This window comes from Coregonus lavaretus, assembly GCF_964263955.1.
Source record: "Coregonus lavaretus genome assembly, chromosome: 20".
NCBI lineage: Eukaryota > Metazoa > Chordata > Actinopteri > Salmoniformes > Salmonidae > Coregonus > Coregonus lavaretus.
The window spans coordinates 39,866,706-39,888,346 of NC_140007.1; the positions used below are offsets into that span (position 1 = coordinate 39,866,706).

The window sequence follows — 21,641 nt, forward strand, 5'->3', positions numbered from 1 at the left end:
ATTTTGTATATTTAAAACACCAGATTCAGTCAAAGTATTATAATTTTTTTTTTACAACTGCAACAACAGTACTTAAACAACTTTATTCTGAAGAAACAATTATTATGCCAAGTCATTTATCGCTCGCAGTATGGCTCTGGCAAAATTTTACTTTTGTTCAACCAAATGATGTTCTCGTGACAAGGAAGACCCCTAGAGAGCAATACCATCATATGAGTGGACCGAAGTGACCCAAGAACAAGCAGTGTAGTGTACCTGGTCTCAGAGAACTCTAGGCTGATGACGTTGAGGACTCCGTCTCTGTTGGGGCTGTTGTAGTACTCTACAAAGTCCCCTAGACACATCTTCAGGTCAGCTTGGCGAGGCACGTCAATCACATCAATCACCCTGTCCGGACCTACAGACAACACGCAATCAACACACAATCACGTCAATCACCCTGTCCGGACCTACAGACAACACGCAATCAACAATGCCCCCCGACTTCATTCCTGCACCATGATTAGGGCTGTTACGGTGACCGTATTACCGCCACAACGGCGGTCACGAGTCATGAAGGCAGTCAAATTCCACGTGACCGTTTAGTCACGGTAATTAGGCTTCTCCAAGCTCTGATGCTGCTGCTGGTCATTAGTAGCCTACCAAACTTGCTAACTGCCTGGTACTCAGCACTCTATTGTCCCTCTAAAATCACTCTGACGTGCAAATGTAATCGAAAATCTAATCAAACTTCATGAGAGCACATGAGCTCATGTTGCGCAACACTTCTATAGGCTATGCAATTGTGTGAGAAAACAGAGTGATGGCCTCTATTAAAAAGAGGAGGATCCCATCAGCTTTCTATAGGCTAGGCCTACTATATTTATTTCTCAACTTCCCTAATATTAAGCACATTGCTTCTCTTTACAACAGGAGCATAGCCTACCTGGCTGGCATGAAAATGAACCACAGGAAAAGCATCCTCCATTCGCTATTTAAGTGCATAGATTACATGTATTTTTTTCCACTGCCCCTGTTTCGAGACAGGTGCATGATAAATGGTCCATTCTAAATCAAAACAAATTTCACACATATTATTTAGTATATGTAAAGACAAGATTAAATCAAATATAGCCTGATGGGTGACAATATTAGCATATCACTTGTGAATGATATATTATCACTTGTGAATGATGCCCAGCTTGTAGTAAGGCAAGAAATGCATGCCTTTTTTTGCGACTTTTTCAAATCATAGTCGCACACCTCATGTAACCTAGCCCATAGACCTATATGTTTTGATAAGGTTTGTACCACAACTAAAGTGGCCAAATAACTTCTTAAATGAAGCACATTCATCTGCTTTACAACGGGTGTAGAGCCTAACTGGCATACATACGCAGCGCCTGAGTTTCAAGTTTTGGGAAGATCATTTTCACCATAACAATGCACCTTTATAATAAAAGCATTATGTGCATAATCACATTTGCAGTCACTTTTGAGAACAGTGTTTTCCCGCTAATGGAACATTTGCGCTTATAGCCTACTGCCATGTGCGCATTGCTGCGCTTATAATGTGAAGAAATAGCCTAATAGTTTATCAACAATTTAAGCTAAACGTTCTGCTCTGTTGTGTCAGCCTCATTGCTTAAAGACTAAGCAGAGCTCATGCCTTTCATGTGACTTCTTCAAATCATCCTTAGATTCACATCATGCAGCCTTAGAATGTATTACAAAACAAAACATATAGCCCAATGTTTGTATCACAACTAAAGTTACATACATATAACTAAATTAAGCTTATAGGAGGACCTGTTTCTTTGTTAACCGCTCAACACAGAATAGTGTGCACTCCCTCAGAAATTGTTTGGAGAAAATATCCTTTCTATTTTATTCAGCTATGTTCAAATGTATTCTTCATACTATAAAATAATGCCATGGAATTCTAAGCAAATCTTGTCTGCTAAATGAACTAGTGTAGCCCACAGCTATTTGGCATAGCCAGATCAGGACCTAACATAAGGACAACTCAGAGTATGCTATTCTGTTCTTCTGAAATAGACAAAATTTTCTTCATATCATGTTTCTTTAGACCTGTCTAAAATAAATAATTGATTTATTGTGATGGTGTAGGCTATATAACATAGATTTATTAAACGTTCTAAAATGTAGATGTTCCAAAGGTCTGCATCAGTGGCTTGTCGCCTATGCATGGAAGCCAGGAGATGCTAAATGTGTTTCTGTTAATTAACGGTCAATTACCGTGAGAACGGCAGTTATTTGCTTGACAATCATCGGCTGAAGAAATGTCATGATCGCCACAGCCCTAACCATGATCATATACAACATTTCAACTTCACAGAAATTGTGTTGTGTAAGATAAGACGTTAGGTTACTCTGATAACCTACACGAGGTTACATCTCCTATGGTAATGAAATGTCAAGTTGAGATGTGACTAGTTGAAGAGCAGGAATGACGGAGCCGTGTACTGTGGCAGGTTTACATTTGAATCATTGAGCAGATGCTATTATCCAGGGCGACTTACAGTCAGTGCATTCAACTAAAGTAGATAAAGATACCATAATTCTGTGTTCTATTTAATTATGTGGGTAAAACAACCACATATCACAATAATTCCATGTAAAACCAAAATGGCCACAAAGACGTGGAGGATTACCAATGTAGTGCTCTACGTCATTGACTCCGAAGTTCCCCGGGGGCAGGTTCATGCCCAAGCCGTCCCTCCTGAGGACCATCACAGGAACACTGAAGGAGCGCTCTTCCAGGAACTCCACAGTCAGCTGGGCCCCCAACGGCTTCAACAGCACCTCGTCAGCACTGGACAAAGACAGAGAGATTGTGAGAGAGTGAGGGACATATAGAAATAGAAGAACTAGAATGGTACTCAGACTAGGGGTGCTTTGCCCAGTCTCTTTAGCTAACATTCCACTCCTTGCCACTGGCCTTTCAGGAATCTCAACATTCATTATGCACTGGATCTATGGCGGAGTTGCTCATTGGTTGTTGGAAATAACATTAATATTTTCCATGACAATATGTGGAGCCTCAAAAATAGAATTTGAATTTATAACAAAGTAAAAAAACGAATATTTAGCTGTTAGATGGGCAAGTTGAAATGGGCAAGCTTAAAATCAAAACTAAGACGTCTTGTGGTTGAAATTGCAGTATGTATTTAGATGTGAGCAACCAGATACCAACGTGTTCTGTGAAGAAAAAAGTTCCAATATTTGCATAATCGGTGTGACTGCAGGATAGCTGTGAGGGTTATCGAATCAGGATTAAATCCTCTGTTTTTCTCGAGCTCATTAATGATAGAAAGTCCATATTTGAAGATGGCATAAAGGCCAGTCTCTTTGGCAATGACATGGAGTACAGGGAGTGGACTCATCCACGCCTTTCTCTCATACCGTCTGGACTATTATAACGCCCTGTTTTGTTGGCACATCTGCCAAGTGCCTAAGAAGGCTACAATATGTCCAGAACTGTGCTGCACGTGTCCTACCCACACCTCACCCCGTGAGGACATCACGCCAATGCTGATCAACATCCACTGGCTCCCCATATGCTCACGCATTGACTTTAAAATCCTGGTTCACACCTACCAAGCTATTCACAACTCTGGACCCAAGTATCTGTCGGACCTCATCCTACCCAACACGCACCCTTCGCTCCTCCAGGTCCATCTCCCTTCAACAGCCCCACAGCAGACTAAAAACTATGGATGACAGTGCTTTCATTTGTGCGACTCTTCGGCTGTAGAACGCACTTCCAATCACTATCAGGGCTGCCGAGTCTCTGGCCTAGTTTAAGGCACAGTTCAAAACTGAAAAGGACCTCTTAATTCAGTTCTCCTGAACACCAGATCTGACGACGACACCTGTATATAGCTTTGATTGTTGTCTGCTTACAATGTTCTGGATTATTTTTATTTCATTTGTTGTTTTCTTCAGTGCCTTGGGTGTGAGAAAAGCACTTTTCAAATGAAATGTATTATTACTTCTATGGAGGGAACCAGGGCAGAACTGTAGAGTTATAATTATTAGAGTATCACTCCACAATGATACATTAACTGAATACAAAATTCAGATTTAAAGGCCATATTCTGGACCACTAGGATAGAGTTGAGACACTATAATGTATGTCAAATAAAATAAATGTAAATTGTATTGGTCACATGCGCCGAATACAACAGGTGTAGACTTTACAGTGAAATGCTTACTTACGAGCCCATTCCCAACAGCGCAGAGTTAAAAAGTAAGACAAATACACACTACCGTTCAAAAGTTTGGGGTCACTTAGAAATGTCCTTGTTTTCGAAAGAAAAGCAATTTTTGTCCATTAAAATAACATCAAATTGATCAGAAATACAGTGTATACACTGTTAATGTTGTAAATGGCTATTGTAGCTGGAAACGGCTGATTTTTAATGGAATATCTACATAGGCGTACAGAGGCCCATTATCAGCAACCATCAGTCCTGTGTTCCAGTGGCACGTTGTGTTTGCTAATCCAAGTTTATCATTTTAAAAGGCTAATTGATCATTAGAAAACCCTTTTGCAATTATGTTAGCACAGCTGAAAACTGTTGTGCTGATTAAAGAAGCAATAAAACTGGCCTTCTTGAGACTAGTTGAGTATCTGGAGCATCAGCAATTGTGGGTTCGATTACAGGCTCAAAATGGCCAGAAACAAAGAACATTCTTCTGAAACTCATCAGTCTATTCTTGTCCTGAGAAATGAAGGATATTCCATGCGAGAAAAGACTGCCCATATTAATATTTTATTTTTATTGGCCAGTCTGAGATATGGCTTTTTCTTAGCAACTCTGCCTAGAAGGTCAGCATCCCGGAGTCGCCTCTTCACTGTTGACGTTGAGACTGGTGTTTTGCGGGTACTATTTAATGAAGCTGCCAGCTGAGGACCTGTGAGGCGCCTGTTTCTCAAACTAGACACTAATGTATTTGTCCTCTTGCTCAGTTGTGCACCGGGGCCTCCCACTCCTCTTTCTATTCTGGTTAGAGCCAGTTTGCGCTGTTCTGTTTTCTCGCATGGAATAGCCTTAATTTCTCCGAACAAGAATAGACTGATGAGTTTCAGAAGAAAGTTATTTGTTTCTGGCCATTTTGAGCCTGTAATCGAACCCACAATTGCTGATGCTCCAGATACTCAACTAGTCTCAAGAAGGCCAGTTTTATTGCTTCTTTAAAATCAGCACAACAGTTTTCAGCTGTGCTAACATAATTGCAAAAGGGTTTTCTAATGATCAATTAGCCTTTTAAAATGATCAACTTGGATTAGCAAACATAACATGCCATTGGAACACAGGACTGATGGTTGCTGATAAATGGGCCTCCATACGCCTATGTAGATATTCCATAAAAAAAATCAGCCATTTACAGCTACAATAGCCATTTACAACGTTAACAATGTCTACACTGTATTTCTGATCAATTTGATGTTATTTTAATGGACAAAAAAATTGCTTTTCTTTCAAAAACAAGGACATTTCTAAGTGACCCCAAACTTTTGAACGGTAGTGTATATACGCAAGCAGAAGCTCTACGCTTAAATTCATTTAGGTGTCAGATTGAGTTCTTCCTCTGGGAGGGGGTGATTTTATGTAAATGTTCATAGTAGATATAGAGACAGTGTGGAAGAGAATGAACATGTACTGTATAGACATAATGTAACATGGGAGGTTTACCTTGGGAAGGTGCGGCTTCGTAGCTCTCTGACAAACTGTGGACTGCCGGTCTTTACCGGTCGACCAGAAGTGTCTCTTCCTCCAGTGGCTCCAGCATCAGCCTGCTTGGTTCCTCCACGCCGCTTCCTCACTGCAGAACATAAAGGGGACAACAACAGACTGGGATTACAACCAGAACCACACTACTAAAAGGCAGACCACAAGGCCAAAGACTCAGAGGAATTGGCATGTGTATTGGCATGTGTATTCCTGTAGAGCTGGGTTTCCTAAACCTCTCCTCGAGTACCCCCAGCCATTCCACGTATTTAATGTCTTCAGAACTAGCACACCTGATGCAACAGATTCAAACAGGTCTGAAATACATGTGAAATATAAAAAGACAGCCTGGAAATCAAACTGAAAGAGACAGAGGGACTTACTGACAGAGGGCCCATGGGTGACCTGACAGTTGGGACAGTGGTACAGGTCAATCTCTGCTGCTTTGTCTTCCTCCACTCCAACACAACTAAACAAAAAAAACAATAATGTACACAATATAAACTAAATAAATTTACTCAACTAGCCTACTGTAAACAGTCTGCAATTAGTAAAGCTCAACAACACTGAAATATAACTTACCTTCCATGGAACCAGTCTTGACAGATGTCACACTCGATCATAAAGCGTGTGACATCATAGGGCAGGCGACACAAGCAGTACACTGGAACAGATGCCATACTGAGAGTGTATGGGAACTAGCACTGCTCTGTGTCGGACTGACAGTTAGGCCTAAATCTACTGAGAAGAGGACAGCACTACACTTGATAGTCTAAATTAGAAATAGGTTAAGGTTGCATTGAGTGCTGAATATATATATATAGTTAAAATGGTGAGGGTACTGAAGCAGCACAGGGCATTGCCAGGTTAACGGTGGTGTCACTTCACTGGGACTAGGTGCCTGTCACACTGTATTGGCCATGGTTAGGCACCTGTTGAACGGGGAGAGAAGAGAGCACAAACGTATCTGTTAAAAAGTAGACAGGGATTTGGGTGTTAGGTTAAGTATAAGAAAGATAGGCTAGTCTTACTAACAGAACGTTTCTCGTTGTTTAGTTACTATACTTGGCTTGTTAGCAGTGGGTCTTGCTAGCCCCCGATTAGCTAAATATAGCTAGCTAACAAAGATGCATAATAAACACGATATAGCTATAAAAGTTGGCTAACTAATAATAACATGGCGTATGGGGAGGGGTAGGCCTTGCAAACTGTCTGACATCTTTCACATCTTAATTGAAAACCAGAGAAACATCATTACTGGCTAAGTAGCTTGCTTGTACTAGGTAGGAAAGTAACATTAGCTAGCTAGCAGCTTAGCTAGCTAGATTAGTAAAGATTGCAGGCTGGCTAACAATAATGGATTTAGTAAGTAGCTAGCTATGTTAATTAATTGTTAGCTAACAAACGAAAAGTACAGTTAATTGAACGTTACCGATGGCTAGCAAGCTGGCAATAATTTGTATTCATTAAATGACTAACTATATATATTAGTTAGTTGCAATTCAAGACCACACATTTCAGTATTTGGCTACTAACTGCTGTTTATTCTCTAACTTAGCTGTTAGCAGAACATGCTAGCCACCGTTGGATAACGTTTGCAACCTAACTAGGTAACGTGTTAGCTAAACAGCGGATAAGTATATGAATCTAGCTAGCTTAATAGCTTGCATTTTATATTCGTTCATGACAAAACAATTATATTGAATTACCTATATGTAAGTTGCACGTTCAGAAAATCGGTCCGAAATCATTTCTTACCGGGATTTTAATTGTCTGGTTGCTGCAAAGAGGCCACCGGCCAAGCATTCGAAATCGGTTAAAATCCTTACGAAAGGCCGAGGATCGATGAGGCCTTATTATGCAGCGAAAAGTATTAAAAAATAGCCCTTACTGCATTGCTTTTTTTTGCCACAAATTATGTCCAGGTGTGTAGTTTAAGTCCCAAAATATATATTGCAGGGTTTTCATAGATTAAAAGACCACTACATGAGCACTGTTACTATAAACAATTCAGACATTTGTGATGGAGCAACGGCATTTCAAAGCACTCGTAAAGAGACCGTCTGCAGTTGAAATAACAATAAAGTTGCGCTAGTAGCGAGCCTTCAAATGTAGGCAGAGATGAAGCGGCGAAGCGAGCGATATAACTGGGCCCGAAATCTGTCTACTCCAGCAGGCGGCGTATTTTCGTTTTTTTCGCTCACTATGCGATTCGTTTTTGTATGGAGGTCAATGAGCGAGTGTCGAATTTGGTTAACAAAAAATATAATGCCTTATTTGCTACGTGTGGCTTATTTGATCGACTATAAATTTCGTAATGATTAGGTTGTTATGGGTGTACGGATATAAGTAGGACACGTGGCATCCGGCAACTTTGAGAAAAAACACTTTATATCGGAGTTGGTCCTGGTTGTCACTAGTTACCATATCCACAAAGTCATAAACTCCTCCTATTACTACAATTTATCCTCTTAAAATTTGCTTTTAAACCTTAGCCACAATGCTAACGTTATGGCTAACCCTAACCTTAAATTAAGACCAAAAAGTAAATATTTGTCTTCATGAATTTTTACGATATAGCCAATTTTGACTTTGTGGCTGTGGTAACTAGTGGAAACCGTTGTGCCTGTTGTTCACACGCGTATCTTCCCTGTCATTGGCTGGAATAGTCCCACCTGATTCTACCTCCTCCCAACAGCCTTCCATTTTTGAAGACATTTATTTTCATTGTTGGAGCGGTATCTGTTCAATATAATGGATAATCTGTGATGTAGGCCGACACACAAAATGAAACAATATTTACATTACAGTTATGTAATAATTCAGCTGTAATAACCCTAACCAGCATCTATTACACCCTAACCACTTAGGTCTATAATAAGATACATAATTTCAACCATATAATGACAAGATTGGTGAAATTGAGGACAGGTGTGGTCCAATAGAATAAGTAACAAAATGCGCATTAACAGTTTGATGTTTAACACCATTTATTTGGATTAGTTACAAAACATAAATAAAATCAACAATTAAATTAGTTAACATTTTACAGAGGCTAAATCACCAGCAACATACGTTTTATTTATATATTTTTTCTGTTTAAATATGCTAATAAATCATTGGTTCTCAATCTGGTGTAATATTTGGACTCTCAAGTGTGTGTTATATATAAGAGCCCAATGGCCTATAGGTTGTCTAGGCCTACCCCTTGATAATGTTTTGTAGTTTGTCCAGTGAGTCAAGACGTGAAATGTAAGACCATATTACCATAGGGATAAAACAAGTTGAGATATCCTATGATTATAACCACGCTGACAAAACCTCTCGCAATTGAAACATGATGTAGCACTGTTTCAAGACAGAGTCTAAGAGGAATATAATATATGCATGGGGCTCCATCAACAGAGATGAGAACCAATATTTTCTAGTATCAGATAACATCAGATAGATTTTCAATGCTGATCAGAAGAACACAATTTTTACATTTTGTACAACCCCCATTTCAAAATACAAAAATAATATTTTCTTCTTTTAGATTACATTTTGGTAACACTTCAGGACAGGACGAGTTCCACATTTCCTTTTCATGAACATCATCAAAGCTGTGACATATGGTCAACATGTTAGTATTGACTTGACAGCACAGTAACTTACTCCCCTCCACTATTAATCATCAACTATATTACTGTGAAAATGCGGGTTGTCTCATAAAAAAATCTCATAAATACTGAAAACCATTATGTTAAACTCTATATTCATATGCAATTTGTAACGGTTGTACTTTTTGAACAACCATAAGCGTAAGCACAAACTGTTTTAGCTCCCCAATCGAAATGTGAATGTTTTGTTTTCGTCCTTCCACTTTCAGTAGTTTTAGGGTGAGTTTTAAATTCACTATGAAGCAGTCTGTCTCATACAGTGAGCTCCAAAAGTATTGGGACAGTGACACATTTGTTGTTGTTTTGGCTCTGTACTCCAGCACTTTGGATTGGAAATGATAAAACAAATATGTGGTTAAAGTGCAGACTGTCAGCTTTAATCTGAGGGTATCCATATAGGATGAACTATTTAGAAACTATAGCACTTTTTGTACAAAGTCCCCGCTTTTGGTACACAGTCAAACACACAGTAAAGTATTAATTCTAAAAGGCAATTTGATAACAGCCCCTATACATTTACATGGGTTCCCCATTATCATGAAATGAATTGGCATTTTCTTTGTTTTCTCATCATTGTTTTTCTTGTATGACACCTTCAATATGCAGGGCTGAGACTGGTAGAGGGAATTCTACATTTCTCTAAAACAAATGTATTTATTTTAGCTCAAATAAAACATTGATTTATTCCTGATCAATAAGTTACCTCAGAGTTTGCTGTTGTGCACAGCAGCAGATGTGAGAAATATAAGCGCAGGTGTATGCAGATTGCACTAAAATCAGGCAAGTCAACATACATTATAGCTGTAAGATCATGCAGTCTTAGTCTCAATGAATGTTTTATTCAGTAAGATTTCAATGAAAGCTCACTGAACATACAGTGAGGGAAAAAAGCAATCAATCAATCAGATTCCAAACTCTCCACCCTGGCCAAGACCAAAGAGCTCTCCAAGGATGTCAGGGACAAGATTGTAGACCTACACAAGGCTGGAATGGGTTACAATACTATTTCCAAGCAGCTTGGTGAGAAGGTGACAACAGTTGGTGCCATTATTCGCAAATGGAAGAAACACAAAATACTTGTCAATCTCCCTCGGCCTGGGGCTCCATTCAAGATCTCACCTCGTGGAGTTGCAATGATCATGAGAACGGTGAGGAATCAGCCCAGAACTACACGGGAGCATCTTGTCAATGATCTCAAGGCAGCTGGGACCATAGTCACCAAGAAAACAATTGGTAACACACTACGCCATGAAGGACTGAAATCCTGCAGCGCCCGCAAGGTCCCCCTGCTCAAGAAAGCACATATACAGGGCCGTCTGAAGTTTGCCAATGAACATCTGAATGATTCAGAGGAGAACTGGGTGAAAGTGTTGTGGTCAGATGAGACCAAAATGGAGCTCTTTGGCATCAACTCAACTCGCCGTGTTTGGAGGAGGAGGAATGCTGCCTATGACCCCAAGAACACAATCCCCACCGTCAAACATGGAGGTGGAAACATTATGCTTTGGGGGTGTTTTTCTGCTAAGGGGACAGGACAACTTCACCGCATCAAAGGGACGATGGACAGGGCCATGTACCGTCAAATCTTGGGTGAGAACCTCCTTCCCTCAGCCAGGGCATTGAAAATGGGTCGTGGATGGATATTCCAGCATGACAATGACCCAAAACACACGGCCAAGGCAACAAAGGAGTGGCTCAAGAAGAAGCACATTAAGGTCCTGGAGGGCCTAGCCAGTCTCCAGACCTTAATCCCATAGACAATCTGTGGAGGGAGCTGAAGGTTCGAGTTGCCAAACGTCAGCCTCAAAACCTTAATGACTTGGAGAAGATCTGCAAAGAGGAGTGGGACAAAAATCCCTCCTGAGATGTGTGCAAACCTGGTGGCCAACTACAAGAAACGTCTGACCTCTGTGATTGCCAACAAGGGTTTTGCCACCAAGTACTAAGTCATGTTTTGCAGAGGGGTCAAATACTTATTTCCCTCAATAAAATGCAAATCAATTTATATTGATTATGATATATTTTGTTGTTGTTATTCTGTCTCTCACTGTTCAAATAAACCTACCATTAAAATTATAGACTGATCATGTCTTTGTCAGTGGGCAAACGTACAAAATCAGCAGGGGATCAAATACTTTTTTCCCCTCACTGTATTCATCAATCAAATCAATTTATCAATGTATTAATGAAATCAATTGATCAGAATTGAATCATGTTACTCATCAACGTGTTATTTTAAATATTCTAACCTAGTTGTTACCACTACTTATCAATGTAAAATATAACAATATACAAAGTGCATGCCTTCCCGTGCACTACACTGTACAACAGTGTGCTTAGTAACATTGTGGTAGAGATGATAGTCAGATACCACCATTATTACCATGCTCTGTGGTGTTACTGTAACATGCTGCTGTTGTAACTGCTTTACATCTCATTGGTAGCCTGTTGAAACATTTGTGCTATATTCATGTAAGATGTTGGCTCACTGTATTGGCTTGTAAATGTCTGGTTGATTGTTGTCAAAAATATTTTGTTAAATGCCTTACAGACAAATCACGACAATACAGAATGATAACATTTAGATGACAGTTAGTAATTGCACTTCTAAAATCCATAGTCCTTTTCAATATAAGTAATCATTGACAAATAAAAACAAAAATATATAATAATAATGTCAGAATGTTTGTGTTCCTTCATGTCTCTGCTTGGGAGAAGAGTTCAGGGTCCAACTTAGTTGGATTTTTAAAATAACATGACCGTTACTTGGTGTCAAAACACACAAGGGATATGAAGAGAAAATCAATGGCAACACAAACACACACACACACACACAAATACACACACACACGTTACGTAAGTTTGTACATCTCAACACTCAAACACAACACTATTATGACCCCCCCCAGAGTTCCACATTTCCCCTCTGTACATACTCTACATAGACTCAACCATCTCTCACATTCACTCCCCATCTCATCTTTACAAACTCACTGGCATCCATTTTCTCATTCTCAGACATTACCTCTCATAACATATGCACTCTCAAACTCTCCATATGGGTTTTACTCATCCATCATCTCGCCATCTTTTGTCTCCTTCCCTCGTTCCATCATGACCGACCTCACTCTTCCCCTCTTTTATTTTCTTATTTTCACTGCTGTCCCAAAGGAAGAGTTGAGGTTGGGGGCGTGGGGTGAAGGTTGGCACTGGAAGGAAGAGCAGCAGCAGAGTAGTAGGAGGAGGAGCAGAATGTCCCTCCTGGGCCACCGGTGGCAGTGACAGCAGCAGCAGGTCCACTGTCTATGGTCCCCACCACCGTGGTTGTGCTAGACCCAGGAATCAGACACCCAGGTTGGGCTAGGGTCAGCTGAGACGACGGGGCCACCTGGGGCATCTGGGAAGGCAACAGAGGTTGATTCTGATTGTGTGGTGGGGCTCCTACACCTACATTGGGCTGCTGGGGTATCTGTTGTTGCTCAGTCTGTGGCTGTACAGGAGCCGGGGACTGAGTCAGTAGTGGAGTCTGGATTAGGGGCTGTTGTTGTGTGCGTAGAGGTGATTGCTGAAAGGGCTTTATCTTTAACGGGTGAGGAGGCTGGGCTTGCTGGAGATGTAAACTTTGCTGCAGCTGTGGGACTGGAGGCATGTGCGCTTGTTGTTGTTGTTGTGGTCCTGGTGCCCCCCCCACTCCGCTCCACTGGCTCAGGCTCCCCCCAGCAGTGTACTGAGCTGGGGCTGGAGCAGTGAGGTTGGATGGGGCTGGGGAGGCCTGGGGGTTCAGTGGTGCCACAGGGAACCAACCCGGAGGAGCCACCTGGAAGGAAGACAGTCAAGACACACTAATGAGCACCGTAACACCAAGCATACCATTATAATGATGTAATAACTAGGGCTGTTGCGGTGACCGTATTACCGCCACACCGGCAGTCACGAGTCATGACCGCAGTCAAATTCCCTGTGACCGTTGGTCACGGTAATCCCAATCTAAAACTGTGCATCACTGGCCACTTTAAGAAATGGAACACTAGTCACTGTGACAAATACATTTTGATTTGATTTGATTTGATTTGCAAATGAATGTGCTGATGGGTAGCCTACCAAACTTGCTAAAGGCCCTTGCTAATGGCCTGGTACTTAGCGCTCTATTGTCCCTATAATCACTCTCTACACACATCATGATCGAATTTGAATAATCTGAATGATGAGGACAAATAGTGATGGGAGTTAGAGTTCCCGTTCTGAAATAGTTCCCGTTCCGAAATAGATTTGGGAAAGCCCCGGACCTAATATGCATACATTTGTTAAACCTGTTCCGAAAGGACCTAAAGGGCAACCGGTACGATCCAAGTGAGGGAAGCAGCAGAAAAGCCAATGGTTTTGCTACTTTATTAAAAGGCTCAGAGCACCGCAGCACCGAGGGAGAGACCCGTAACCACTGTTATCTCGCGCTAGACTAACGTCTTGCTAGTTATTTATCATCCCATCTGATTACATATTACCTGTCTTGACTGCATCAAACTGAGAGAAGCTAGTTAAACTAGCTAGCTAGGCTAATTGAGGCTAGCCATAATGTTACTGTGCTTCTCACCGTCCTACAGTTAGCCTACACATAACAACAACTCCATTCAGATTATTAAGTAGCAGCCTACCTGTTGGCTTTTGGACATCGTAGCCTTTCTTTCTCATTTCACTTTTAATTCCATCATTTTAATTCCATCTACCATTGATTAGATATCCCCTAACTTTCTTGCTACATAAGCATAGCAGCAATGCAATTGTTTCTCTCTCTCCGCTGGAAGAGCAAGGATCAGAGCGCATGCCTTTTTTTGCGACTTTTCCCAAATCATCAATATAGAGTTGTATCATGCAGCCCTTAAGTTTTGATTTCTAAGACATTCCCAGGTTTATAGGCCTATCACAACTAAATACATAATGGATTTGATTGTGATGGCTATATTAAATTGATTTATTAGACTTTTTAAAATGGAGATGTTCTACTGAACATGTTTGTTTAATTAATGGCCAATTACCATGAAACCGGCATACATTTGCATGACAATTACCGTCTGACAAAATGTCATGACCGCCACAGCCCTAGTAATAACCATAATGTAAAAAATATACAACTGTAATTTATTAATGAGGAAACGTGACTACTACACAGACCAAAAATGTACTCATGTTGTAGTAGTAGTCAGTAGTAGTAGTAGTCAGTAGTAGTAGTAGTAGTAACAGTAGTAGTAGTAGTAGTAGTAGTAGTAGTAGTAAACAACAGTAGTAGTAGTAGTAGTAGTAGTAACAGTAGTAGTAGTTATTGGTAGCTTGCAGTCATAGACTGAATTGTACACCAACTGTACACATAGGTCACAAGTGGGTGGACCTTGTACTTTACCTCTGTGGGCTGTGGCCAACCTCTCAACTCCTGCACCTGCTGAATCTGCTTGATCTGATTGAGCGAGGGCTTGGGATGGGTGGGACCCACTGTCTCCTTCGTCCAATCATCAACCAGTCTGTGCAAGTCATCTGTGAACATGCTCTTCCTGGCACCCTGGGAGGGAGGACTGTGGTCTGAGAAAAGATAAAGGGAAGATATTCAATCAAACTACTTATTCAGATAAAGAGGAATAGTCTTATGTTTTGGTGAAACCTTTACTTACCTCTTTTAGTAGTCAGTAAGGTGGTGTGTTCTGGGTTGCAGTACGGTGGTAGTCTGCTCTGTTCTCCCCCTGAAAAACTACTGGACTGCTGGATACCTTCAGGAGATACAACAGACAGTCAGATATCACATATACAGTGCCTTTGGAAAGTATTCAGATCCCTTGACTTTTTCCACATTTTGTTAGGTTACAGACTTATTCTAAAATCGATTACATTGTTTTTTCCCCCTAATCAATCTACACACAATACCCCATAATGACAAAGCAAAAACAGACCCATTACTCAGTACTTTGTTGAAGCACCCTTGGCAGCGATTACAGCCTTGAGTCTTCTTGGGTATGACGCTACAAGCTTGGCTCACCTGTTTTTGGGGAGTTTCTCCCATTCTTCTCTGCAGATCCTCTCAAGTTCTGTCAGGTTGGATGGGGAGCGTTGCTGCACAGCTATTTTCAGGTCTCTTCAGAGATGTTAGATCGGGTTCAAGTCCGGGCTCTGGCTGGGCCACTCAAGGACATTCAGAGACTTGTCCCGAAGCCACTCATGCATTGTCTTGGCTGTGTGCTTAGGGTCGTTGTCCTGTTGGAAGGTGAACCTTCACCCCAGTCTGAGGTCCTGAGAGCTCTGGAGCAGGTTTTCATCAAGGATCTCTCTGTACTTTGCTCCGTTCATCTTTGCCTCGATCCTGACTAGTCTCCCAGTCCCTGCCACTGAAAAACATCCCCACAGGATGATGCTTCCACCACCATGCTTCACTGTAGGGATGGTGCCAGGTTTCGTCCAGATGTGATGCTTGGCATTCAGCCCAAAGAGTTCAACCTTGGTTTCATCAGACCAGAAAATCTTGTTTCTAATGGTCTGAGAGTCTTTAGGTGCCTTTTGGCAAACTCCAAGCGGGCTGTCTTGTGCCTTTTACTGAGGAGTGGCTTCCGTCTGGCCACTCTACCATAAAGGCCTGATTGGTGGAGTGCTGCAGAGATGGTTGTCCTTCTGGAAGGTTCTCCCATCTCCACAGAGGAACTCTAGAGCTCTGTCAGAGTGACCATCGGGTTCTTGGTCACCTCCCTGACCAAAGCCCTTCTCCTCCGACTGCCCAGTTTGGCCAGGCGGCCAGCTCTAGGAAGAGTCTTGGTGGTTCCAAACTTCTTCATTTAAGAATGATGGAGGCCACTGTGTTCACAGGGAAATGTTTTGGTACCCTTCCCCAGATCTGTGCCTCGACACAATCCTGTCCCGGAGCTCTACAGACAATTCCGGCTTGGTTTTTGCTCTGACATGCACTGTCAACTGTGGGACCTTATATACACAGGTGTGTGCCATTCCAAATCATGTCCAATCAATTGAATTTATCACAGATGGACTCCAATCAAGTTGTAGAAACATCTCAAGGATGATCAATGGAAACTGGATGCACCTGAGCTCAATTACGAGTCTCACAACAAAGGGTCTGAATACTTATGTAAATAAGGTATTTCTGTTTTTTATATTCAATACTTTTGCAAACATTTATAAAAATCTGTTTTTGCTTTGTCATTATGGGGTATTGTGTGTAGATTGCTGAGGATAATAATTAAAAAAAAACACTTTTAGAATAACACATTTTGGAAAAAGTAAAGGGGTCTGAATACGTTCCGAAGGCACTGTACACCTTCAGTGAGAGAGGGAGATAGAGGGAAGGGGGGGGGGGGTACAGAGATAGAGATAGAGAAAGAGTGAAAGAAGGAGAGAGAGAGAGAGAGAGAGAGAGAGAGAGAGAGAGAGAGAGAGAGAGAGAGAGAGAGAGAGAAAAAAAAAAATACAGAGAGATCGAGATTGAAAGACCGAAAGTAGACCCAGGAAGAGAGATTGGTTACCGGGTTGACCAGTGACTCCATTGTTGTCCATGTGGGAGTGGGGTCTGGGCCGGAGCTTGGCTTTGGCTGGGCGAGGCCTGCGGGGGGAGAGGGCTGGCAGTCCCAAGGGGAGGGTTGGGGTGCGGGGCAGAGGCAGGGTCGGCCGGTGGTCTTTGAGGGAGCGGAGCTGTCTGTACAGCTCCTGGAGCTCTGTGTTCTGCTGAGCCTGCAGGGACACCACCTCCTTGATGTGTCTGGCAAGTGGTAGAACACAGGGATAGGAAAGAGGAAGGGAGGACGGAGGAAGGGAAATTAACAGAATGGGGTTTGGGAGATCATTAATGAAAGAGAGACAGAATAGAGCGACAGAGACAGAATAGCGGAGGAGAAAGTGAGGACATTTGAGAATGTAGGCAGGCAGGGATGGGAGGGGGGAAGATAATACAAATTGGTCAAAATGGGGAAAAGGTGAATTCAGTAGATGCTTTCCTTTCTTTCTTTCTTTCTTTCTTTCTTTCTTTCTTTCTTTCTTTCTTTCTTTCTTTCTTTCTTTCTTTCTTTCTTTCTTTCTTTCTTTCTTTCTTTCTTGATTGGGTTTATTATGATCTATCCCTCCCTCTTCTTGTCCCTTCTTTCCCTCCATGTCTCACTTCTCTCTCAGCTTGTGCAGCTCCTTCCTCAGGTCTTCATCCCCCATTTCACTCTCCTCATCATCACTACTGCCTAGGGGTGAGTGACCATGCCAATGTCCTCGTGGTGGGTGGCTCAGTGCTGGGTTCCTCTTCCCCTCCTCTCCCTCCTTCCCTCGGGCCCTCCTCCTCTCTCTCTCCAGGTCAGGAGACACAGGGGAGCTGTCCGTTAGCTCTTTCTCCTCTTTCTGGGCGTCCATCTGGGTGACAGAGAAGCGCCCCACTTTCCTGTGACTGCTGCCTATACCGGAGGCTGCCTCTTTGGGGGGAGAGGCCTCAGGGGGCTGGGGCACTGTGGTGACCTGGAAAAATGTGAGTCATTAACTTTGTGTGTGTTCCTCCTCCTCCAGCGTATTCTGATATTTAAACAGGAAGGGATTTTCAGGATTATCAGAAAGTTCTAGGCACCTCATAGATCTGAAAGAATTGAATAGGCCTGGTAGTAGTTACAGTGGCTTGCGAAAGTATTCACCCCCCTTGGCATTTTTCCTATTTTGTTGCCTTACAACCTGGAATTAAAATTGATTTTTGGGGGTTTGTATCATTTGATTTACACAACATGCCTACCACTTTGAAGATGCAAAATATTTTTTATTGTGAAACAAACAAGAAATAAGACAAAAAAACAGAAAACTTGAGCGTGCATAACTATTCATCCCCCCCCCCCCCCCCCCCACACCCCAAGTCAATACTTTGTAGAGCCACCTTTTGCAGCAATTACAGCTGCAAGTCTCTTGGGGTATGTCTCTATATGCTTGGCACATCTAGCCACTGGGATTTGTGCCCATTCTTCAAAGCAAAAACTGCTCCAGCTCCTTCAAGTTCGATGGGTTCTGCTGGTGTACAGCAATCTTTAAGTCATATCACATATTCTCAATTGGATTGAGGTTTGGGCTTTGACTAGGCCATTCCAATACATTTAAATGTTTCCCCTTAAACCACTCAAGTGTTGCTTTAGCAGTATGCTTAGGGTCATTGTCCTGCTGGAAGGTGAACCTCCGTCCCAGGCTCAAATCTCTGGAAGACTGAAACAGGTTTCCCTCAATCATTTCCCTGTATTTAGCACCATCCATTATTCCTTCAATTCTGACCAGTTTCCCAGTCCCTGCCAATGAAAAACATCCCCACAGCATGATGCTGCCCCCACCATGCTTCACTGTGAGGATGGTGTTCTCGGGGTGATGAGAGGTGTTGGCTTTGCACCAGACATAGCATTTTCCTTGATGGACAAAAAGCTCAATTTTAGTCTCATCTGACCTGTACATTCTTCCATATGTTTAGGGAGTCTCCCACATGCCTTTTGGCGAACACCAAACGTGTTTCCTCATTTATTTCTTTAAGCAATGGCTTTTTTCTGGCCACTCTTCCGTAAAGCCCAGCTCTGTGGAGTGTACGGCTTAAAGTGGTCCTATGGACGGATACTCCAATCTCCGCTGTGGAGCTTTGCAGCTCCTTCAGGGTTATCTTTGGTCTCTTTATTGCCTCTCTGATTAATGCCCTCCTTGCCTGGTCCGTGAGTTTTGGTGGGCAGCCCTCTCTTGGCAGGTTTGTTGTGGTGCCATATTCTTTCAATTTTTTAATAATGGATTTAATGGTGCTATGTGGGATGTTCAACGTTTTGGATATTGTTTTAGAACCCAACCCTGATCTGTACTTCTCCACAACTTTGTCCCTGACCTGTTTGGAGAGCTCCTTGGTCATGGTGCCGCTTGCTTGGTGGTGCCCCTTGCTTAGTGGTGTTGCAGACTCTGGGGCCTTTCAGAACAGGTGTATATATACTGAGATCATGTGGCACTTAGATTGCACACAGGTGGACTTTATTTAACTAATTATGTGACTTCTGAAGGTAATTGGTTGCACCAGATCTTATTTAGGGGCTTCATAGCAAAGGGGGTGAATACATATGCACGCACCACTTTTCCGTGATTTATTGTTTAGAATTTTTTGAAAACAAGTTATTTTTTTAATTTTACTTCACCAATTTGGACTATTTTGTGTATGTCCATTACATGAAATCCAAATAAAAACCATTTAAATTACAGGTTGTAATGCAACAAAATAGGAAAAACGCCAAGGGGGATGAATACTTTTGCAAGGGATTGTATCTTGTCCCCTCGTATACTGGGTGGATTATTTTCCCATATTGCTTACACCTATCTAATCCTTTCAGATCTATTGTCTAGGGGCTAGATTATTTTTCAGGATGGGCCGTACCCGAAATCGTCCCTTGAGTGAGTGGGTAGGGTTGGAGGAAGCTCCCTCTCTGACTGCCTGGCTGCCTCTACAGTGACCATCTAGAAAAAAGAGGGGGAATGAAAACCAAGGGGAAGAGAAAGAAAGAGAGGACATAGAGAGACAAGGACACAGAGACAGACAAAGAGACAGACATTCACATGAGTGAGGACAAGGTAGAGCCACAGAGACAAACACACAGAAATAGGCACATATGGGTGGACACACACAGAGGGACACACCGACAAGCACAGAGATAAGACGTGGACACACAGACACCACAAACAGCACAAACACAGAAAAACAGAGTTTAAAAAATCATTGAATCACATGACATCACATCATCATCAGCACACCACCCTGTAACTGTACAATACATTGTATTGTATACAATCTAACAGTACATGCATGACTATGGGAAAGTGTGTGTACATTACGTTGATTTAGAAAACCATAGCATTTTTACAATATTTTACTGTCCTTTTCTTACAGCGACAGGAATAAACAAAAATGTTATGATAAAGATAAGTAAAGATACAGTACATCTACAATAAAAGCATGCTTAAATAAGCATGACCTGTAATGGGGTAGATAGATATAGATGGGAAGGGTGGTAGATAGATATAGATGGGAAGGGTGGTAGATAGATGTAGATGGGAAGGGTGGTAGATAGATGTAGATGGGAAGGGTGGTAGATAGATGTAGATGGGAAGGGTGGTAGATAGATATAGATGGGAAGGGTGGTAGATAGATATAGATGGGAAGGGTGGTAGATAGATATAGATAGGAAGGGTGATAGATAGATATAGATGGGAAGGGTGGTAGATAGATATAGATGGGAAGGGTGGTAGATAGATATAGATGGGAAGGGTGGTAGATAGATATAGATGGGAAGGGTGGTAGATAGATATAGATGGGAAGGGTGATAGATAGATATAGATGGAAGGGTGGTAGATAGATATAGATGGGAAGGGTGGTAGATGGATATAGATGGGAAGGGTGGTAGATAGATGTAGATGGGAAGGGTGGTAGATAGATATAGATGGGAAGGGTGGTAGATAGATATAGATGGGAAGGGTGGTAGATAGATATAGATGGGAAGGGTGGTAGATAGATATAGATGGGAAGGGTGGTAGATAGATATAGATGGGAAGGGTGGTAGATAGATGTAGATGGGAAGGGTGGTAGATAAGTGATTAATCATAACATAACATAGAAATCCATTTTAGGGGAGGGGTCAGTTAGTTGAGCGTATGCATCAGTATACCCCCACCCACCCACAACCACACACATCCATTCTCTCTCACACACTCATAGAGAGTGTCCCAGCAACATATTACGTCCCACACTAACATCACGTCAACCAACCAATCAACATCAATGAATCAACCAATCAATTAACCGATTGACATTATGGATTAATTTGGATAAACAGGGGTGCTGTCCGTGGTGTATGATATTTGGCAGCTTTTAAACAGAAAGTCTGTACAGTTGAAGTCGGAAGTTTACATACACTTAGGTTGGAGTCATTAAAACTCGTTTTTCAACCACTCCACACGTTTCTTGTTAACAAATTTTAGTTTTGGCAAGTAGGCTAGAAGATCTACTTTGTGCATGACACAAGTAATTTTTCCAACAATTGTTTACAGACAGATTATTTCACTTATAATTCACTGTATCACAATTCCAGTGGGTCAGAAGTTTACATACACTAAATTGACTGTGCCTTTAAACAGCTTGGAAAATTGTCATAGCTTTAGAAGCTTCTGATAGGCTAATTGGAGCAGTGGCTTCTTCCTTACTGAGCGGCCTTTCAGGTTATGTCGATATACA

At 41.9% G+C, this 21,641-nt stretch overlaps 2 protein-coding genes across 2 annotated transcripts in view; both read right to left on the bottom strand.

The window, feature by feature from the left end:
- The window catches only part of LOC311147987 (histone lysine demethylase PHF8-like), a 30,054-nt gene extending 22,233 nt beyond the window's left edge, over positions 1–7,821 (bottom strand). Inside the window, exons 1-6 of the mRNA XM_084184856.1 lie at positions 7,497–7,821; positions 6,321–6,670; positions 6,122–6,207; positions 5,703–5,832; positions 2,655–2,815; positions 256–397 (exon numbers count right to left, since the gene is read on the bottom strand). Of these exons, the coding sequence (XP_084040982.1) occupies positions 256–397; positions 2,655–2,815; positions 5,703–5,832; positions 6,122–6,207; positions 6,321–6,418 (617 nt within the window). The 5' untranslated portion in view covers positions 6,419–6,670; positions 7,497–7,821. The remainder of the gene's footprint in view (positions 1–255; positions 398–2,654; positions 2,816–5,702; positions 5,833–6,121; positions 6,208–6,320; positions 6,671–7,496) is intronic.
- A 3,685-nt stretch (positions 7,822–11,506) lies between these two features.
- LOC311148164 (uncharacterized protein) overlaps positions 11,507–21,641 on the bottom strand; it is a gene marked incomplete at its 5' end in the record, with an annotated part of 61,439 nt that continues 51,304 nt past the window's right edge. The window contains 5 exons of the mRNA XM_084185053.1: positions 11,507–13,214; positions 14,793–14,968; positions 15,058–15,153; positions 16,909–17,141; positions 17,538–17,868. Of these exons, the coding sequence (XP_084041179.1) occupies positions 12,552–13,214; positions 14,793–14,968; positions 15,058–15,153; positions 16,909–17,141; positions 17,538–17,868 (1,499 nt within the window). The 3' untranslated portion in view covers positions 11,507–12,551. The remainder of the gene's footprint in view (positions 13,215–14,792; positions 14,969–15,057; positions 15,154–16,908; positions 17,142–17,537; positions 17,869–21,641) is intronic.